Here is a 17,939-nt window from a genome sequence, read left to right on the forward strand (position 1 = left end):
ACCTTTATTCCAAGGACAATGGGAAGCAACTGAAGGGTCTGAATAAGCCAGGAAAGGTTTACATTAAAGGATCTAATTTACATTGACTGAAAGACCTAATTTACATTTATAGTAAAGGACCATTCAAACTACTATGTAAAGAATGGATCACAGAAGGCCAAGAGTCCCCAGTTTTAAGGCTCCAGTCTAAGAAGAGAGCAGGATAAAGCTATGAGATGGCAGAAGTAGAAAAACAGAGAGCCTATTTTGGAAATAGAGCCCTATGACTTGCTAACAGATTGGATGAGGTCTGGGAGTAGTTAAAAAAGAGAGGAAAAAAAAAAAAAAGAACAACTCTAAGAGCATTCATACACTGAAATAAAGTAAATTCACAGAACTATCATAGCACCCGTTGATTCAGAATGCTAAGTGTCACTAAGGAATCAAAGCGGCTCCCAGCATTTGGCATTTGGTAAGGGAACTCTAGTGGTTCACGAGTTACGAGAGTGCTTGACCTGAAATCGGTGGAACTGCGTTCAGGCCTGACTCCTTCCTACTTTTTCATCTAGGGCCAGTCACATCTTAACATTTTAAAATCAAATGCCAATAGCACTTCACTGGATTGCTGGAAGGAACAAATGTCTATGCAAGTACCTGGCAAGCAAGAGTTACTAAAAAGCAACTCAATTCCATTAACCCCTGCCCTCTCCTCCCTGCATAACAACCTAGAGAGGTTATCGGTTTGATACCGCCAATAAACTCGCCTCAGCCTGATGCACAACACCCAGTTGCTATTCAGAATTATAAACTAGTTCTAAATTCGATCATATGCTGAGAATTCTGGCCAATATTATTTTCCAGACCAGCAGTGTTAACATTTTATGATTTAAACAACTTTTTTAATTTCTAAGTTTGTGATTGCAAATGATCCTATAGCAACTAGTAAGTCTGCTTTTGTCACACTCTCAAGGTCCAAAAATGTCTCATTACAGAACATTTCCATTCCCTTTCAGGAATAAAAGTTTAGTAGTCATTGTAATGTTTTATTGAGAAATGCTGGGTGGGGTTAAAAAAAAACAACTGCATTACACGTGTGGTTATGGTTTTACTTTCTTCAGCACAGTATGAACTCAAAACTGGGCAGAACCATACAGGGAACCACTGCTGGCCAGACAAGGCATATGGCCAACAGCTGGCAGGATGAAAACAGTATAGGAAGCCAAGGAGACTCCCAAATCTAGGTCTCAAGGAAACCAGCACTGCTCTGGCAGAAAATCTCTGAGCTCCAGGGCTGTAGGTTTCATCCAGCTCTGCTTCAATGCCATCCTATCACAGACAACATCAAAGTTCATTAAGAGCCTAGGTTCTGGAGTCTGACAGACCGGAGTTCTCACCACAATTTACCGCCACTTACCAGCTTTGCCTCCTTAGGCAAGCTCTTCAGCCCCTAAACAAGTTTCCCAGTGTTGATAACGGGATTAATACACCTACACCTCACTGGGCTTCTTTAATGACCTCATGCACACAAACCATTTGATAATAGTGCCTGACAAATAGTGTTCATTATAATTAATAAGTAGTTCACTAGTTTTTCTTTTTCCATTTTAGGTAATACAAACTCAAAAAAAGTTGGAAAGTTACAAAGAAATTATACATAAAAATATATATATATATTACCCAACAACTCCTGTAACTGCTAGGCTACTGACCTCAGATTTTAAAATTCCCCGGCAAATTGTTTTTGCTAGGTCCAAATTGCTTTCTAAAAGGCCTACCAATTTAGACTTCCAAAAACCAAATATGAATGCACCCATTTCTGCACATTCAAAAATGGCTCATCTTTAATTTGTAGGTACTTATGCTGAGAAGCACTGAAGAACTAAAGATGGTTCCCAACCTCAAAATGATCACTGGGACTAGTGAACAGACCCTGGAAGACTGTCCCTTGTCCTCCTGTCTCCAAGATACTACGTGGGAAGTATATGTGGATACAGAGATACAAGGAGCAGCCATGGAGCTGGATGGGCTTTGCTGGGATTTCTCCTTTGCCCAGTCACTCCAGAATCATCCCACTTAATTTAACAAGTGTTTCCTAACTGCTGGATAGGTCTCCAATTATGCTAATGTGAGGCCTTCGAGATAACCTTCTACCAACTTTTATGTAACTTACTGATTTTCTCCCAGACTCCTCTTTTCAAGACTTAAAAGAGCTAAACCATGTGGAGCTACACCTCAGTGTGCACAATATTGGTAACTTCATGCAAACCTTTGAGTATGTGTATATAAATAAGCATAGAAATGTGTGTGTGTGCGCAAGTGTTACCTTCAACATACCATGTAAATATAAATGAAATATGGTATAAATAATTGCTAACCAAGTAAAACGGGTAACTTCTGTGCAAAAGTGGAATGTGAGATCTGAATGCAATCTTGTAAATCATCTCTAACCCAACCCCTTTTTAGTCAGAAGGCAAAATAAGGCTCAATGAATGTAAATATCCAGCTCCCAGAGCAAGTTCCCAACACTCAGATTCTGACCCCACATCTATTTCTCAAAGTGCCGTTTTCACTGCATTGCATTCCTAACTTTGAATAAATGTGGAGTGATGGAGGGATACCTCCCATGGAATCTCCTTGCACTAAAACAGGCACTAGCACTGCCTTCAAGACAAAGCACCTTTTATTTGCATTTCACTTTAATGTATACAGAGGTCTCAGGGTGATAACTCTGTCTGCAAATACCATTCCTTTGACAAAAAAGAAACCTGGTTCAAATAAATTAAGTACTTTGTTCGGAGGCTTTGTGGACAGACAGGGCCTTCATTTCCTAGACAGGTGGTTTTGGTCAAGATATCCAACTCTGTTATCTTAGTCTGAACATCAATAATACGGAGTAACATCTAAACTCCCAGGGTTGATATAAGAATCATACTTAGTGCAATACTTGGTATATAGCAAACTCCCAATAATAAAAGGTGGTGTCATTACTATTATTACAAGTCATTGTCATTAATAATGATACATGCTTGGCAAACATAGGACTAGAACTCAGCCTGCCTTCCCGGCCGTGGTCCTCTCAACACAATTTAGGGCATTTGAAGATAATCTGGAATAAGGGAGAGAGGCGGGGATGTACCTGAATGGCCAAGCGCAGCCAGGAACTACAAAGTAGGCGTCGCCCTGAGCTCAAGGTCACTCGGTGAATCAAAATTCCAAGTGGACTTTTCGTCCGTCACCGGAGAGGCAGGAAGGGAGGTCCAGGAGGCAGAGCTGCTCCTGCCGCCGCCTGAGACCTAGCAGAGGAGCGCCCTCCTCTCCCCAAGGGCGTTGAAGGCCGGGGGGGATGCCACCGATTCCGCAGACTAAGGCCCAGGCCTCTCTAAACCCGGCGGACTTGAGCTAGGACGGCAGCCGCAGTAAAGGGCCTCCGCGCCTCCGGCGCGGCGGGGACTTCGCTCGAAGACCTGCCAGAGTTCCACCACCCGCGCGAGACAACTTCCGGTGTCCCAGACGACACGTCAGAGCGGCGCAAGCGATCCCCACATTTTATTGGTCGGTGCCTCCGACAGCCGGCGCGGTGAGCACACCACCTAGCAGCTGGCGCCCTCATCCAGGGTCTCCGCCCCCTAGCTCAGCCATCTCCATGGTGACCGCAACCGGTCACCCATTTGGCCTCGAAAGCCGGCGTTGCGTCTTTGTGTATGCGCCGGAAGCGATAGTTCCTGAGCCGGTGCCCGCTGAAAACACCCGGCTGGGGCCCGCGCGGGAGAAATTAGACCGTCCCGGGGCAGTGTCGGCTGGCGGGGACGACAGGCATCTGCCGCCCCCAGTGACAATGGCTGTGTTTCACGACGAGGTGGAGATCGAGGACTTCCAATATGATGAAGACTCGGAGACGTATTTCTACCCCTGCCCGTGTGGGGATAACTTCTGCATTACCAAGGTAACTTCAGGGCCCCTCCCGGCGACTCGTCGGAGCAGGCGCGTTTTCGCTCTTGCTACGTTCTTTCCGCGGTCCCGTCACCTTGCATCTCACAATTTTCCACGCCCTTTTTGCCCTGTCTCTGAGTCGCCGTAAAGTTGATACCCTGATTTGACCGTGGCACATCGTTCTGGCCTTTAGTCAGGCGGAGGGCTGGAAGGTGGAGGTGGGAAAGGTCGGATGGAGGGCAGCTGCTATCTTGCCATCCTCCTCCATTTAGGATCCCAGTTCTTTTGGGAGGAAGGGACGCGTTTTTTTTAAGTCTTCCCAGGGGTTTGGAGGCGACTGAATCTTGGCTAACCTTCCCGGGTATTTTCAAGTAGCGCTTCGCGGGAGAAATAGAGTTGATATCTCTCTCGGCAGGCCTTTTTGGCCCTCACATACCTTGTCGGGAGACGAGCCACAAAGGAGCTTGACCGTAAGGGTGGAAAGAGTTTGGGAGGAGGAGATCGCAAAGGGAAGACAATACCGTACGGTGTTTGATTTTGTTATAGGAAGATTTGGAGAATGGGGAAGACGTGGCAACGTGTCCTAGCTGCTCTCTCATTATAAAAGTAATTTATGACAAGGTAAGTCGTCGAATTTTAAAAGGTGCGGGGGTGGGGGGAAGTGGTTGGAAGGCAAGGACCTAGAGCAGTCTGTGACATCTAAGTGCGGGTAACTCATTTTAGCTTTGGAGAAGGCAATAAAGAAAACTGCGTAGCTAATGAAAATTATTGATTACACATTAAATAGAAAAATAATCATAAAGATTGACAACCTGTATTCCTCCTTTATTTACTAAGTAATTAAAATTGTTGAGAGCTCCTAGACTTATTTTGGAGGGAACAGTTGTATAGTGTTTCTTCCCTGGCTTATACGTATAAAACTCTGCATTATCATGTCATAGCTGCAATTTTACAGTTTCATTTTGGTCTTTGTCTTACTGTTTTTCACTCAAGGATATTGACAATAGAAAACAAATGTTCTGGGGCGCCTGGGTAGCTCAGTTGGTTAAGCGTCCATCTTTGGCTCAGGTCATGATCTCACGGTTCGTGAGCTGGAGCCCCGCGTCGAGCTCTGTGCTGACAGCTCAGAGACTGGAGCCTGCTTCAGATTCTGTGTCTCCCTCTCTCTCTCTGCTCCTCCCCTGCTTGCTCTCTGTCTCTCTCTCTCTTTCTCAAAAATAAATAAACATTAAAAAAAAATTTTTTTTTAAAAGAAAAGAAATGTTCTTATTGCCCACCCCTACCCCAACTTTGGTCTGTACTTGGAATGGAGTCTTAAGTAAGAAGTTTGACATTGTTTCATTTTCCCTTTTTTTTTTTTTTTTTTGGTGGTGGTGGGAGGGAGATATAATTGACATATAATAGCTTAACATTCTTAAGAATAAACTCTAAAATGAGTATAGGGAAGGTGAGAACAAGGCACTTAGTCTCATGAGAGAAGCAGGCTATAATTTGGAAGCTTACAGATTTATTCCTATATTAAAATGTGTTCTGGAACAAAAAGAGAACAGAGTAAGGGAGAGAAGGAGTGCTTGTATGAGAGGAGGTTGCAATTTTAAATAGGGTGGTCAGGGCAGACCTTCCTGAGAGAAGCCTTATTGAGCAAAGCTTGAAAGAGGTGAGGGATTGAGCCCTGGGGGATAACAGCAGTCCAGCAAAGGGAGCTTGCAGTGGACAGGCCCTAAGGCAGGAACAGGTCCATTTTTATTGAGGAACAGCAAGTGTGACCAGAGCAGAGTAGATGAGGGTGAGAGAGCAGCCCAAGATGAAATTAGTGGAGTGGGGCGATCACAAAGGTGTTTATGGGCTACTTTAAGGACTTTTGCTTTTGCTGTGAATGACACAGGGGACCAATGGAGGATTCTCAGACAAAGGAGCGCTATGATACAACTTAAGTGAAAATAGAGTGATTCTGGCTGTTGTGTTCAGAGTAGACTGGGAGGCAGCAAGGATAGGCGTTAGGATATAGCAAGGGTAACAGTTAGGAGGCTGGTAGACGAACCAAGAGGAGAAGATGGATGGCTCGGACCAGGCTGTGGCAGAGGAGATCATGAGAGGTGGTTGGATTCTGGATACACTTTAAAGGATAACGATTCTTTTTTTACTGATTGGGTATAGGATATGAGAGGAATCAAAGATGATTTCCACATTTGTGGCCTTCGTAACTAGAAGGTTGGATTTACCGCCAACTGACGGGGAGGTGTCTGCAGGTATAGGGACCAGAGCTGGAGGTACTAAGTTTAGGAGGTCTACTTTTGATCCAAGTGGAGAGCAAGTGAAAATGCAATTTGATGTGCAAGTCTGAAGTTCAAAGAGAGAGAGAGAGATCAGCTGGCGCTGTAAATTTTGGAGTTACCAGCACACAGATAGCGTTTAGAGCCTTGAGACTGGATAAGATGACCAGGGCTGTGAATATAGATAGAGATGGACAAAAGAAAGGACTCAGCTCGGACCCCTCCCAACGTTAAAAGGTCAGGACGGGAAGCAAGGAAACAGCAGAGTTGCCTGAAGAAGGAGGAAGAAAACTACCGGTCTCATATCCTGGAAGCCAGATGAGAAAAGGTGGAGGAAGGGAACACCCTTGTCAGATGCCACTGAGAGCGAACTGACAGTCAACCATTGGCTTTAACAGGGAGGCCATTTGTGACGGTGGTGAGAGCAGTGTTGATGGAGTAATGGAGACAGAGCCCGACTGGTGGAAAACTTCTTGGAGAGAATGAGAAGAATAGGAAGCAGCAAGAGTAGACTTTTCTTTCAACGATTTGCTGCAAAGGGGAGCAGAGACATGGGGCAGTAACTGGTGGTGATAGAGGATCAGGAGAGGGTTTAGGGTGGTAGACATTCAGCTACATGGGTGAACGTAGACACAGGAAGTTAGATTTAACCATGGTTGTGGTTTTGTCAAGTAGGTAGGAGGGAGTGAGGGAAGAGGGATTGTGATAATTGACTGTGGACTTTGAAGTAGGTCCAGAAAACAGAGAGGAGCAGCGATGATACATCGTGTGACTTAAGAGTCAAAGTTGGTGGGTTGTAGAGAGGGAAGGAGAGCAGTGGCAGAAAGAGCAACCAGTCCCTCCTCCAGTTTCTGTGGTACCGGCGCTCTGAGGGAACACAGCACCACCACTTGAGAGGCTATAGGGGAAACGGTGCCCTTAGGGGATGGCCTGTTCTCGAACCCAGCATTAGGGTCATTTGGAGCTGAATAACCGTTGTACAGAGCTGTAGGGTGTTTAGTAGCATCCCTGGCCTCTGCTCATTTGATGCCAGGAGCACATCCCCCGAATGTCTCCCAAATATTGCCAGATGCCCCCTGGAGACAAAATCAGCACGCCCTTCCTACCACCTCTTGAGAACCACTGTATTAAAGCAGGAAGACGTGGTTATGTTTTAAAGAAGGGGTTGAGAATATGGAGCAATGTGCTGGTCACAGACCATAAATTTCAAACAGCAAGTTGGGGTCGGAGAGGAGGTGCTAGGTGCTGGGCAGGAGTGAGAGAGCGATGACACGATACAGGCTGACCCTGCTGGGGATCAGACTACAGGAGATGAGGGGTAACCTGGAAGGCAGAGGTTTCTTGTAGCTGACATGAGCCAGGATAACTAATCAGAGATTGAAATGCATTTACAACATAGCTGACACTGCAGATTATCTGTGTGGGGAAATGCATAAAGAGCAATCTCTTTTAGCTGGAAGAAGTAATTACCTTGGGGCGCCTGGGTGGCTCAGTCGGTTGTGCGTTTGACTTCCACTCAGGTTATGATCTCACGGTTCCTGGGTTTGAGCCCCGCGGAGGGCTATGTGCTGACAGCTCAGAGCCTGGAGCCTGTTTCGGATTCTGTGTCTCCCTCTCTCTTTGCCCCGCTCTCTCTCTCTCTCTCTCTCTCTCTCTCTCTCTCAAAACTTAATAAATAGACTTAAAAAGTGGCACCTGTGTGGCTCAGTCTGTTAAGTGTCTGACTTCAGCTCAGGTCATGATCTCACCGTCCATGGGTTCGAGCCCCGCGTTGGGCTCTGTGCTGATGGCTGAGAGCCTGGAGCCTGCTTTGGATTCTGTATCTCCCTCTTTCTGCCCATTCCCTGCTCACGCTCTGTCTCTGTCTCTCAAAAATAAATAAACATTGAAAAAAATTTTTTTTAATAAATAAATAGACTTTAAAAAAAAAGTAATTACCTTGAAGAGGATAGGCATTTGAATGACCACATATTGAATTTGGGAAGTTATAGTGTAGTAATTAATACAGAAACTTAAAAGGTGTGACGTGTTTATAAATGTGATTTCTGACAAGTGGATGCTCTGTGGTGAAGGGGGTGGGCATGCTTATTTCTAAGATAAGCTGCTTTGAATTAAGTGTGAGTTCAGGACTAAAAACTGAAGCACCTTTAAGATGATAATTTTGGTGCCGACACTGACTCTGAACAAGGATGAAGTGATACAGCAATGAAAAACTAACAGCTGTGGGGTGCCTCGCTGACTCAAGTCGAAAGAGCGTTTAACTCTTGATCTTGAGGTTGTGAGTCCAAGCCCCACGTTAGGTGTGGAAATTACTAAAAAATAAATAAATAAACTTTAAAACAAATCAAAATAAAAACGAACAGCTGGATTGATTCTGCAACAAAACGAAAGTCTAATATTGATGCATTTGTGACACACTCGATGATTAATGTAATTACTTGTTCTGTCTTAGGATCAGTTTATGTGTGGAGAAACAGTCCCAGCCCCTTCCACTCACAAAGAATTAGTTAAATGCTGAAGAAGACTTTAGGAATCCAAATGCTGAACATTTGGGAATGAGCCAGGCTGGAAAAATCAAATGCAAAGTTACTGGCTTCTTCCTGAGGACAACCATTCTGTAGTTGGCTCTTCCATTAGAGTGTGGATCCTTGCCTTTGGCTGCCAAGTTCATCTCCAATTAAAGAAGCAAGTGCACAACACGACATGCCTGGATTTTGTGCTTAGAACTTTGAATTGGATGTGTTGTTAATTTTCCATGTGAATTTTGTGTCTCACACCTGTTTTCTTCCTTATCCGATCACAGCATCATCTACCTCAAAGTCATTAGGATTCCTTAATAAAAGGGGGGATTATATTTTTGGTTTATTTATTAAGATGATTAAAATTAGCCCTTTCTTTGAAATCGGACATCAACTTTGCTGTTCTAAACTCAAATTAGCTGCTTTGTCCACATGCACTTTCAGTTCCCACTTCTCAGTCTTGCATTCATTAGAACGTTCATGTTCTGGTTAGCATGCCACTTCCATTATACTTCCTACATGGAGTTCTGCTCGTGGAATTAGAGAGAAAATATACCGAGCTCACCCTTTTTCCAGAGCAAAAAGTTAGTAAGAAAGAAAAGTCAAAAAGTGAAATGGTCAAAGAATCTGGCGTTTCCTTATCAATCTTCCGCATGTTCCTCGAACATTGGGACAAGACAAAAAGAAAAGCAGCCGAAGGAATGAAATCGGTAGCAGAACGAGAGGAGGAAAACTTGCCAACTTATAAATTAAACGCTTGAATAGTTTTGCCAGGTCAGAGCAGGTAATAACTGCGTATCTGGGTCTTGTTTGTTTTTAGATCAGGCTAATGAAATTGCTTTCGAGATAGGGGTTCGTGTCAAGGCCTTGCAGCTGGCAACAGTGCTTTCAGCGTTACCTCAAAATCGACTCACTGCCCCTAAAAGGCAAAGCTTCTACAGCAACTCTTGGTTTGCCGAGGATGAACTTGAAGATGAGATGCCGACTCTAAATAAATATGTCCCTGGGGATGCATCTAACAAGTGGTTATAAGCTGTACCTGAACCAGACGTGCATTCTTAGAAGTGTAAAAAGAATTTATAAAGACAGGCTATCAGACTTCCTTTGCTACAGTGTAGTAGCCAGAAATCAGAATCGCTTACACGAAAATTCAAGATTTTCTTTTATATGCACAATTTTCCTATGTGTTTATAAAATTTAAAAATTCACTGATGTCCGGCAGGTTGTTTTGGATGGGAACGTTTCCCGCAATTGGAAAAAAATAGCTTGCCAGAACATGACCAGTCTGTCGCTGGTTGATACGTGTGCTTCACACACTCGCCAAGGGTTTAACTTAAAACAACTAAGTGGCCTTTTTAAAAAACAAAACAAAAACAAAACCCACAAAAAAACACCTTGCAAAAGCACGGTTATGTGCAGCTGTTAGGTTAAATCACCAAACATTGTATGCCAGAGGTGCATAGTACATTATATGGTATTATATAACATATTCACGGAATGAGAAGTCTCACTGCTGTTCAGGGACACACTGATGCCCCAGAAGAATCCGCCAGTGAATTTGAGCCAATGGCAACTTAGATGAGAGCATGTTGTATGCTGACTGCTGGGAATTAACTCTAAAGAGAAATGAACTGTCTCATGCTCGGATTTGATGGTTTTGTAAATCCCAATATTAACTCCTTCAGCTGATGATGAATTTCAGACAGGAACAGGCACCCCTGATGTAGATCTACTGTGAACATAGAAGGAATAAAAGTCCCCAAGTCCAAACATCCCAGGAGAGAAAAAGTGCACTGGCAGTCGGTGATCAATGATAATCTGCAGTGATGGGAGTGATTCTGTTTCCAGAATTTGTTAACTGCAAAAGAACAAGGTTTAATCCTATGTTAAGCAGAAAGTAACACAAGGGCCTTTGGGGTATGACTAGAGTTCTTTGTGACGCTATGTGCCTTGTGTACTTTACCAGACCTTTCAGACCACTTCTGAGAACTGATTTGTAATCCAGGCTGTCTCTTTCTAGCTTTGTAGTCTTTGCAGTGGATTTGTCACTTCTACAATTAGGAGACCAGATCGGGTGATTTCTAAACTGTCAGTACTAGAACTTCAGCCTTCATCGCTTGCGGGAGCTGAAATGGTCATTGAAACCTTTATAAACTCTGAACTAAATCATGAACTATTAGAGAAGGAGACCCCATGCTTCTTTAGTGACTTAATGTTACCACACTTCAGAGTTTGAAAATAGAGTTGGCTATTTAAAGGATTCTGCATATATCTTCGTGTACACCTCCAGAACCACTTTAGGGAAAGCGCCCAATGCTTTTGATTGCTGTGCATATTAATTTATTATCAGGATACTAAATAAAGTCATAATTCAAATCCATTTGTTTTCATGTAGCTTTCTTCCCCTAAACACCAACATTTTGTATTAAAAGGTTTTGATACCATTTTCTATGAGGTAGAAAGAAGCCTTCACCTGCTTCAGGAAATTTTAAGTAAGTTTCTTGTATGGACGGTAGAGTTTTTAAATGGGAAAGAAATTGTCACTGTTTTTTTAGTTTGGCCACATGGGTTTTGGTTGTGGATTTTTATTTTTCCTGGGGGGAAAAAATAGCTGTGAATCAACTGGCAGTCAGGCAAAGACAGTTGAAGGTTGGTATTTTATTTTAAGGCTGATGATCAACAGTTGTTTGAGAGCCCAGCTCTGGTCAAGACACAGTTTGAACTTCAGTTCATCCACTATAATCTTGGACAAGCTACTGAATGTTTCTGTATCTCTATGTCCTGGTGTGTGAAATGCAGACCATAACACTACCTCTTTCCAATGTGGTTGATCTGTGGATTCATTCATTCCGAAAGTGTGTGTGGAGCGCCTGCCACATGTTAGGCACTCGGTAGGGTCTCTGCCATCATGGAGCCTGCAGGTGAGTGGAAGAGGGGAAGTAAGATTACAGACTGTGGTTACAGCCCAGGAGGAAACAAACTATGTGATGTGACAGCTTCAGTAGTTGTATCTATAAAGGGCAGACACAAGGCATCGCGCAGGTGGGGCACTTCTTCTGAGACTTGAAGGGTAAGGGTGAAACAGTCCTTGTGAAAATAATTAAACGAACTAATGACTAAAACATTTAGTACAATACCTATCATATGTGCAAAATAAAGGTTAACCATTCTGATTCCAAAAGGAATTCAACATTGTTTTGAGCATTGATAGCATTCTTAGAATAAATATGAGAAGTGCAAATTATTGGACACCCTTCCCCCGCACTTACTGAATCTGGGGGCGAGTGTTAACAAGCTCTCCGAGTGATTCTGATGCAGCTAACATTTGAGAACCACTGATCTAGAACCAGTGTTCAAACTTGGCAGCACATTGGAATTATCTGAGGAGCTATACACGGATGCCTTAGAGAAGCTGATTTAATTGGCCTGGGTGCAGCTTGGACACCAGGATTCTTAAAGCATCTCCCTGGTGATTCTAATGTGCAACCAAAGCTGAGAACCACTGGACTAGAAAAACAGGAAATTCATAATCGCAAGGTACAGAGGGTCCAATTTTTTTAAGTGGTCACACCTGCTTTGTGGAGAAAAGCGTGTGGACTCAGTTGACCCCACACCTTGTATTCAGGCATGAAATCAGCCTTAGCAAGTGACCCAAGAGCCCAGGCTGGGCTAATGAACAGAGTTGGAGAGCGCCAAACTGGGCAGTCTCTGGCCTGCGTCCCTTGTTCAAACAGACAATCCCATTGTTTCTAGCACACACTCTGGCTGCTAATTACATACCTTACAAAAGTGACAGCTTCTGCAGGTGTGAGCAATTAGGATTTCTCTAACTCCATTGGAGGATGCCTGCCACTCCCTGCTTCCTACAAAGCAAATTGCCCATGATTACATATTTGACTGGGAAACCATTTTACAAATTATTCCTTGTTAAGGGCTTGAAACAAAGGACAAATGAATAGGGAATCACAGTTAAAAATACTATCCCCTTGCTCACAAAATGCTTACATGGGGGAGGTGTATCTAAGGAAGTCAAATGAGGGGCATTTGACAGGGGAAGGGGTTCAGTAAGAGGTGGCTCCCAAATAGAGGTAAATGTCTAGTAAGGGACGAGGCATCCCAATAAGTGGCACAGAGCCACAGGTGCTATTCAGTGGGTCAACACTTGGGACCGAGGCAAGTAGTTCCCATCTGAGACCTGATCATGGTAGCAGGGTCCAGTCACTAAGCAAAGATTTGGGGGCAGATTTCATTCTTAGAGGGGAACTGAGTTCTTGGATAGGGTCAAATGTTGAACCTTTGGACAAAGATGAATGCCAAGATTGAGAGTGGAGAAGGGGGGGAAACAAACTGTTAATGGGCACTATCTGTGAAGGCAGCACAGGCCATCCAGGGTCACCCCAGAGGGCACTGGGTCCCAGTCTGCAGTCCCAAGTGACAGAAATTGGAATATTACTTCCAGTCTTTCTCTGGTGGCCAGTGCTAACTTAGGACCACACAGGGGAGGGGATTCTGGAAATGTAGTTGTGTAGTCCCAGTTTAACCAAATTAGCACCACATACAATGTTGGGAAGCCAAGGTGAGAGTGGGGCACTTCATTTGTTCTTAAGCAGGTAGAATGATAATAGCACGATGTCATTTGGATTACATGTGATGTTGATACCATTATCCCAATGTTAACTGGAACCAAGTTTTTGTTAATGTGTCGAGTATTGTACTACAAACCACCCAAAACTTAAAGCAGTAGTCGTTTGTTCTCTCTTGTGTCTAGGGATCAGCAGGAGTTGGCTGGTGACTGTAAACAGCAGGCTGCAGCTGGTTCTGGTCCCATGCCACCCTTCTTCCTCAGACCCGGGGACTTGCCAGGACAGCAGTGCAAGAGCCATGTCTGCCAGTTTTCCATTGGCCAAAACAAGTCACGTGGCCAAGCCCAAAGTCAAGGTGCAGGGAAATACAATTCTCCCATGGAGGTGGTGGGTAGGGAAGGGGTGGCTATTTTTGGAAAGTAATCTAAGTGTCAGGCTTGGCATTTCAATCCAATACTTTTGACTCCAAATCTCATGTTCTCTCTTCTCTGGCTGTGTTGGAATAATTGAAAAATTTTCCAAGTGATAAAATGGAAGCAGTTTGAAACATTAAAATAAGTCAGCCACTCTCATGTTGCTGGCCAGACATCAGACAGCAAGCCCATGGGACTAATTTTTTGCTAATTTTTTGTGTTTTGAGATGAGCGAGTCTTTGGCTGTGTTTTCCATATTCAAATTCAGAGCAATGTAACTCTAGTAATAACAGATTATTTCCAAAGTCTGCCATAAATATCCACTTGAAGATATTGAATTATTAGCCCTAATTATAGAGAGAAATGGAACATAGGCTCATATGATATTAAAAGTGAGATGTAATACTCACGGGAACTTTCACTACCCACCTTACTGACATGTCTGTTTCCCGCTTGCTGGCACTTTGGGATGTTCATTTTGAATGTTTTTATGACAACTAATTCCCTGATACATTTCAGCAGTACCCAATGGTTTGTTATCCAAACTGTTTCAAATCAGGTGAGCAGCTCTTGCTTCAGGTCTCAGGTGACTGTGGTGCGATATCTGAAACCTTGAAATTTAGACCTTTGACACAGTCCACCAGATACAGCTTATGTTTCCAGCCAAATGTGGCCTACTCATGACTTGTCCATCTGGCATGGCTAAGCACTCAACACACCATGCTGAGGGGGAAAAAAATCAGTGAAGTTAGAACTGAAGCAGGACTTTCTGCTTATAAAAGTGTTAGGATTGTTAGTAGTTAGCCCCCAAATGGATAAGTACTCTTATTCAATCAGTAAATATGCTCCAAGGTATTTTTGTTTATGAGAATTGGGCCTCATCTCTTCAAAGGGCGATTAAAGAAATAGAATTATATTATGGAGACTCTTTAAGAACAGGATGGAAATGTTTTGCTCCTCTAAGTGACCCAAAGGCATGCATTGATAGTTAAGGATTAGAAACTTGGTTCTTCGCCAAACTTAACCCTTATTCACCATCACTTTTTTTTTTAACTTTATTTTTTATTTTTTAAAATTTACATCCAAATTAGTTAGCATATAGTGAAGCAATGATTTCAAGAGTAGATTCCTTAATGCCCCTTACCCATTTAGCCCATCCCCCCTCCCACCACCCCTCCCATAACCCTCAGGTTTGTTCTCCATATTTATGAGTCTCTTCTATTTTGTCCCCTCCCTGTTTTTATATTATTTTTGTTTCCCTTCCCTTATGTTCATCTGTTTTGTCTCTTAAAGTCCTCATATGAGTGAAGTCATATGATTTTTGTCTTTCTCTGACTGACTAATTTCACTTAGCATAAAGCCTCCAGTTCCATCCATATAGTTGCAAATGGCAAGATTTCATTCTTTTTGATTGCCAGTACTCCGTTGTATATATATACCACATCTTCTTTATTCATTCATCCATCAATGGACATTTGGGCTCTTTCCATACTTTGGCTATTGTTGATAGTGCTGCTATAAACATGGGAGTGCATGTGTCCCTTCGAAACAGCACACCTGTATCCCGTGGGTAAATGCCTAGTAGTGCAATTGCTGGGTAGTAGGGTAGTTCTATTTTTAGTTTTTTGAGGAACCTCCATACTGTTTTCCAGAGTGGCTGCACCAGCTTGTATTCCCTCCAACAATGCAAAAGAGATCTCTTTCTCTGCATGTTTGCCAACATCTGTTGTTGCCTGAGTTGTTAATGTTAGCCATTCTGACAGGTGTGAGGTGGCATCTCATTGTGATTTTGATTTGTATTTCCCTGATAATGAGTGATGTGGAGCATTTTTTCATGTGTCGGTTGGCCATCTGGATGTCTTCTTTGAAGAAGTGTCTAGTCATGTCTTTTGCCCATTTCTTCACTGGATTATTTGGTTTTTGGGTGTTGAGTTTGATAAGTTCTTTGTAGATTTTGGATACTAACCCTTTATCTGATATGTCATTTGCAAATATCTTCTCCCATTCTGTCGGTTGCCTTTTAGTTTTGCTAATTGTTTCCTTCGCTGTGCAGAAGCTTTTTATTTTGATGAGGTCCCAGTAGTTCATTTTTGCTTTTGTTTCCCTTGCCTCTGGAGACATGTTGAGTAAGAAGTTGCTGCGGCCAAGATCAAAGAGGTTTTTGCCTGCTTTCTCCTTGAGGATTGTGATGGCTTCCTGTCTTACATTGAGGTCTTACATCCATTTTGAGTTTATTTTTGTGTATGGTGTAAGAAAGGGGTCCAGGTTCATTCTTCTGCATGTCGCTGTCCAGTTTTCCCAGCACCACTTGCTGAAGAGACTGTCTTTATTCCATTGGATATTCTTTCCTGCTTTGTCAAAGATTAGTTGGCCATACGTTTGTGGGTTCATTTCTGTGTTCTCTATTCTATTCCATTGATCTGAATGTCTGTTCTTGTGCCACACCATCATTTTTAATGGAATCACTGCATGTACGTAACCAGGCAAGAGGAATGCCTGACCATGGCCAGATGGCTCCTGTTTTCTTGCTTACACACGCGTTCTGCCCCATCTGTGAGCTCAGTGGGTCAGGGCCCTAGGCAAAGAGGCCAAGGACGTTACTGGTCACCTCTCCAGGCCTTGTCTTAACTGTGAAACAGGGTGGGTGTGAAGAAAGAATTCTGAAGGTCTCTGTCAGCTGTGTTCTGATATGACTTTTAAGCAGGTGAACGATTATTTCTATTCTCTGATGAAGTTGTCCTGTCCTGATTTCTATTCTCTGATGAAGTTGTCCTGATTTGCCTGAAGGAGCAACCTGGGGATGAGTGCCGTGCTCTGGGCTGGGAGAGGGGACAGAGGAAGAGAAGGAGGGGGGAGCTGACAGGGGCCAGGCCCTGTTGGGGGAGCCAGAGCCCCACTGGACAGGAATGTTGACAGCCCAAGCCATGTCAGCAGCTGAAACCTCTCTGGGCTCACATGTTCTTCTTCCCAAGGGGAAGCCTACTTAATGTGAATAACATCTGTGGAAGCTTCACTCCAAGGCCTGAGGCAAACACAGCCCACTGGTTACCAAGCAAGGGGACATCTTACCCACCTAGCAGGGCTTTTGCATTCTGGATCTGCGCTGTCCAACATGGTAGCCACTGACTATGTGTGGTTTTTTTAATTTACATTTCAATTAAGATGAAATAAAATTAAGAAGTCAGTTCTTAATTTCAAGTACCCATGTACACATGTGGCTGTGGCTTGTGGCTACCATATTGGATGGTTCAAGTAAAGAACATTTCCATCATCACAGAGAGTTCTATTGAGTGGCTCTGTTCTAGAATGCAGCACAGTGCTCAACTGAAGAAATATAAAATGCCTCTCCCTACTTCCTCTTCTTATATGACCTTTCTTTCTTTGCTTGCATTAGAATGGCCCAGCAATTTATTCTGGGAGGCTGAAAAAGATGAGCTCTTTGATATCAAAAACCTGAGTTCACGTCTCAGCTCCCTTAAGTCAAGTTTACGATAGTTACTTTGTTTCTATGTCAGTAAAATGATGAGTTTTGAAGATCAGATGGGATAATAAACATGAAATTATTGATAAGCCCAATGAACTGTACAGATTCGCACCAAATGATGCACCAAGAGAAAAAGGAGGGGAGATTGTCATTAGAGTTCTATCAGAAAAGGGGTGAGTTTTGGAATAATATTGGTGGCTTTTCCAAAGGGACTGTAAAGGTAAAATAAGGATACTGTCTTTGAGGGAGAAAGCACCTATCTCCCATTTCTCCATCCTTAGGGAGTCTTCATGCAAACCAAATGGGCCTAAGAAGAGGCACAAACTTTTGATTTTATAATGCAAGGTTGAGGGGCACGTGGGTGGTTCAGTTGGTTAAGTGTCTGACTTTTGATCTTGGCTCAGGTCATGATCTCACAGTTTGTGAGTTCAAGCCCCTCATCCGGTTCTGCAGTGATGGCAAGGAGCCTGCTTGGGATTTTGTCTCTTCTTCTCTCTGCCCCTCCCCTGCTTGTGCATGTGTGTGTGTGCACGTGCGCACGCATGTGTGTGCTCTCACTCTCAAAATAAATAAACTTTAAAAAAATAAGATAATGCAAGGTTGAGGTCCTTCTGACCCCAGAGAGGGAAAGGTTAGGACCTGAGGTTCCTGGGTGGGGAAAAACACATGTTTTGGAACAATGCTTGGAGCATCTGACTATAGCAAACCCCCTCGGATAGAAGGTTCCTCTTAAGAATGTAACAAATACCACCTACTTC

General features: G+C 43.4%; 2 protein-coding genes and 1 long non-coding RNA gene across 9 annotated transcripts in view; 1 reads left to right on the forward strand and 2 right to left on the reverse strand.

The window, feature by feature from the left end:
* OXNAD1 (oxidoreductase NAD binding domain containing 1) overlaps positions 1–3,251 on the reverse strand; it is a 40,852-nt gene extending 37,601 nt beyond the window's left edge. For 4 of the 6 annotated variants that reach the window (XM_086674244.1, XM_086674242.1, XM_025913840.2 and 1 more), the window contains exon 1: positions 3,116–3,221. The gene's annotated coding sequence lies outside the window, so the exon portion shown is untranslated. Of the gene's footprint in view, positions 1–3,115 lie in introns of all 6 variants that reach the window. The other 2 variants (XM_086674243.1, XM_086674240.1) reach the window with 1 other exon arrangement.
* A 214-nt stretch (positions 3,252–3,465) lies between these two features.
* DPH3 (diphthamide biosynthesis 3) lies at positions 3,466–11,081 on the forward strand. Of its 2 annotated transcripts, XM_025913440.2 has the most exons (3): positions 3,466–3,922; positions 4,456–4,530; positions 8,635–11,081. In XM_025913440.2, exons 1-3 carry the CDS (start codon positions 3,623–3,625, stop codon positions 8,698–8,700), a joined length of 441 nt encoding a protein of 146 aa, XP_025769225.2. In that variant the 5' UTR covers positions 3,466–3,622; the 3' UTR covers positions 8,701–11,081. The 2 variants fall into 2 exon arrangements, with proteins under 2 accessions (XP_025769225.2, XP_025769226.2); XM_025913441.2 differs by lacking the exon at positions 4,456–4,530.
* A 258-nt stretch (positions 11,082–11,339) lies between these two features.
* LOC147577146 (uncharacterized) lies at positions 11,340–17,244 on the reverse strand. Its single transcript, XR_015239952.1, has 4 exons — positions 16,771–17,244; positions 14,127–14,420; positions 12,482–12,564; positions 11,340–11,616 (listed from the first exon to the last, which is right to left on the reverse strand). It is a non-coding gene; the product is annotated as an uncharacterized LOC147577146 (long non-coding RNA).
* Positions 17,245–17,939: the final 695 nt, after the last annotated feature.

Source organism: Puma concolor, chromosome C2 (assembly GCF_028749965.1).
Source record: "Puma concolor isolate L17-30 chromosome C2, mPumCon1.1.hap2, whole genome shotgun sequence".
NCBI classification, from domain to species: domain Eukaryota; kingdom Metazoa; phylum Chordata; class Mammalia; order Carnivora; family Felidae; genus Puma; species Puma concolor.

Excerpts from the sequence above, each read along its gene's own strand:
- DPH3 (XM_025913440.2), top strand. The coding sequence starts at position 3,623 with ATGGTGACCGCAACCGGTCACCCATTTGGCCTCGAAAGCCGGCGTTGC. Across the intron at positions 3,923-4,455 it reads ATAACTTCTGCATTACCAAG|GAAGATTTGGAGAATGGGGA; the intron begins GTAACTTCAGGG and ends ATTTTGTTATAG. Across the intron at positions 4,531-8,634 it reads TAAAAGTAATTTATGACAAG|GATCAGTTTATGTGTGGAGA; the intron begins GTAAGTCGTCGA and ends GTTCTGTCTTAG.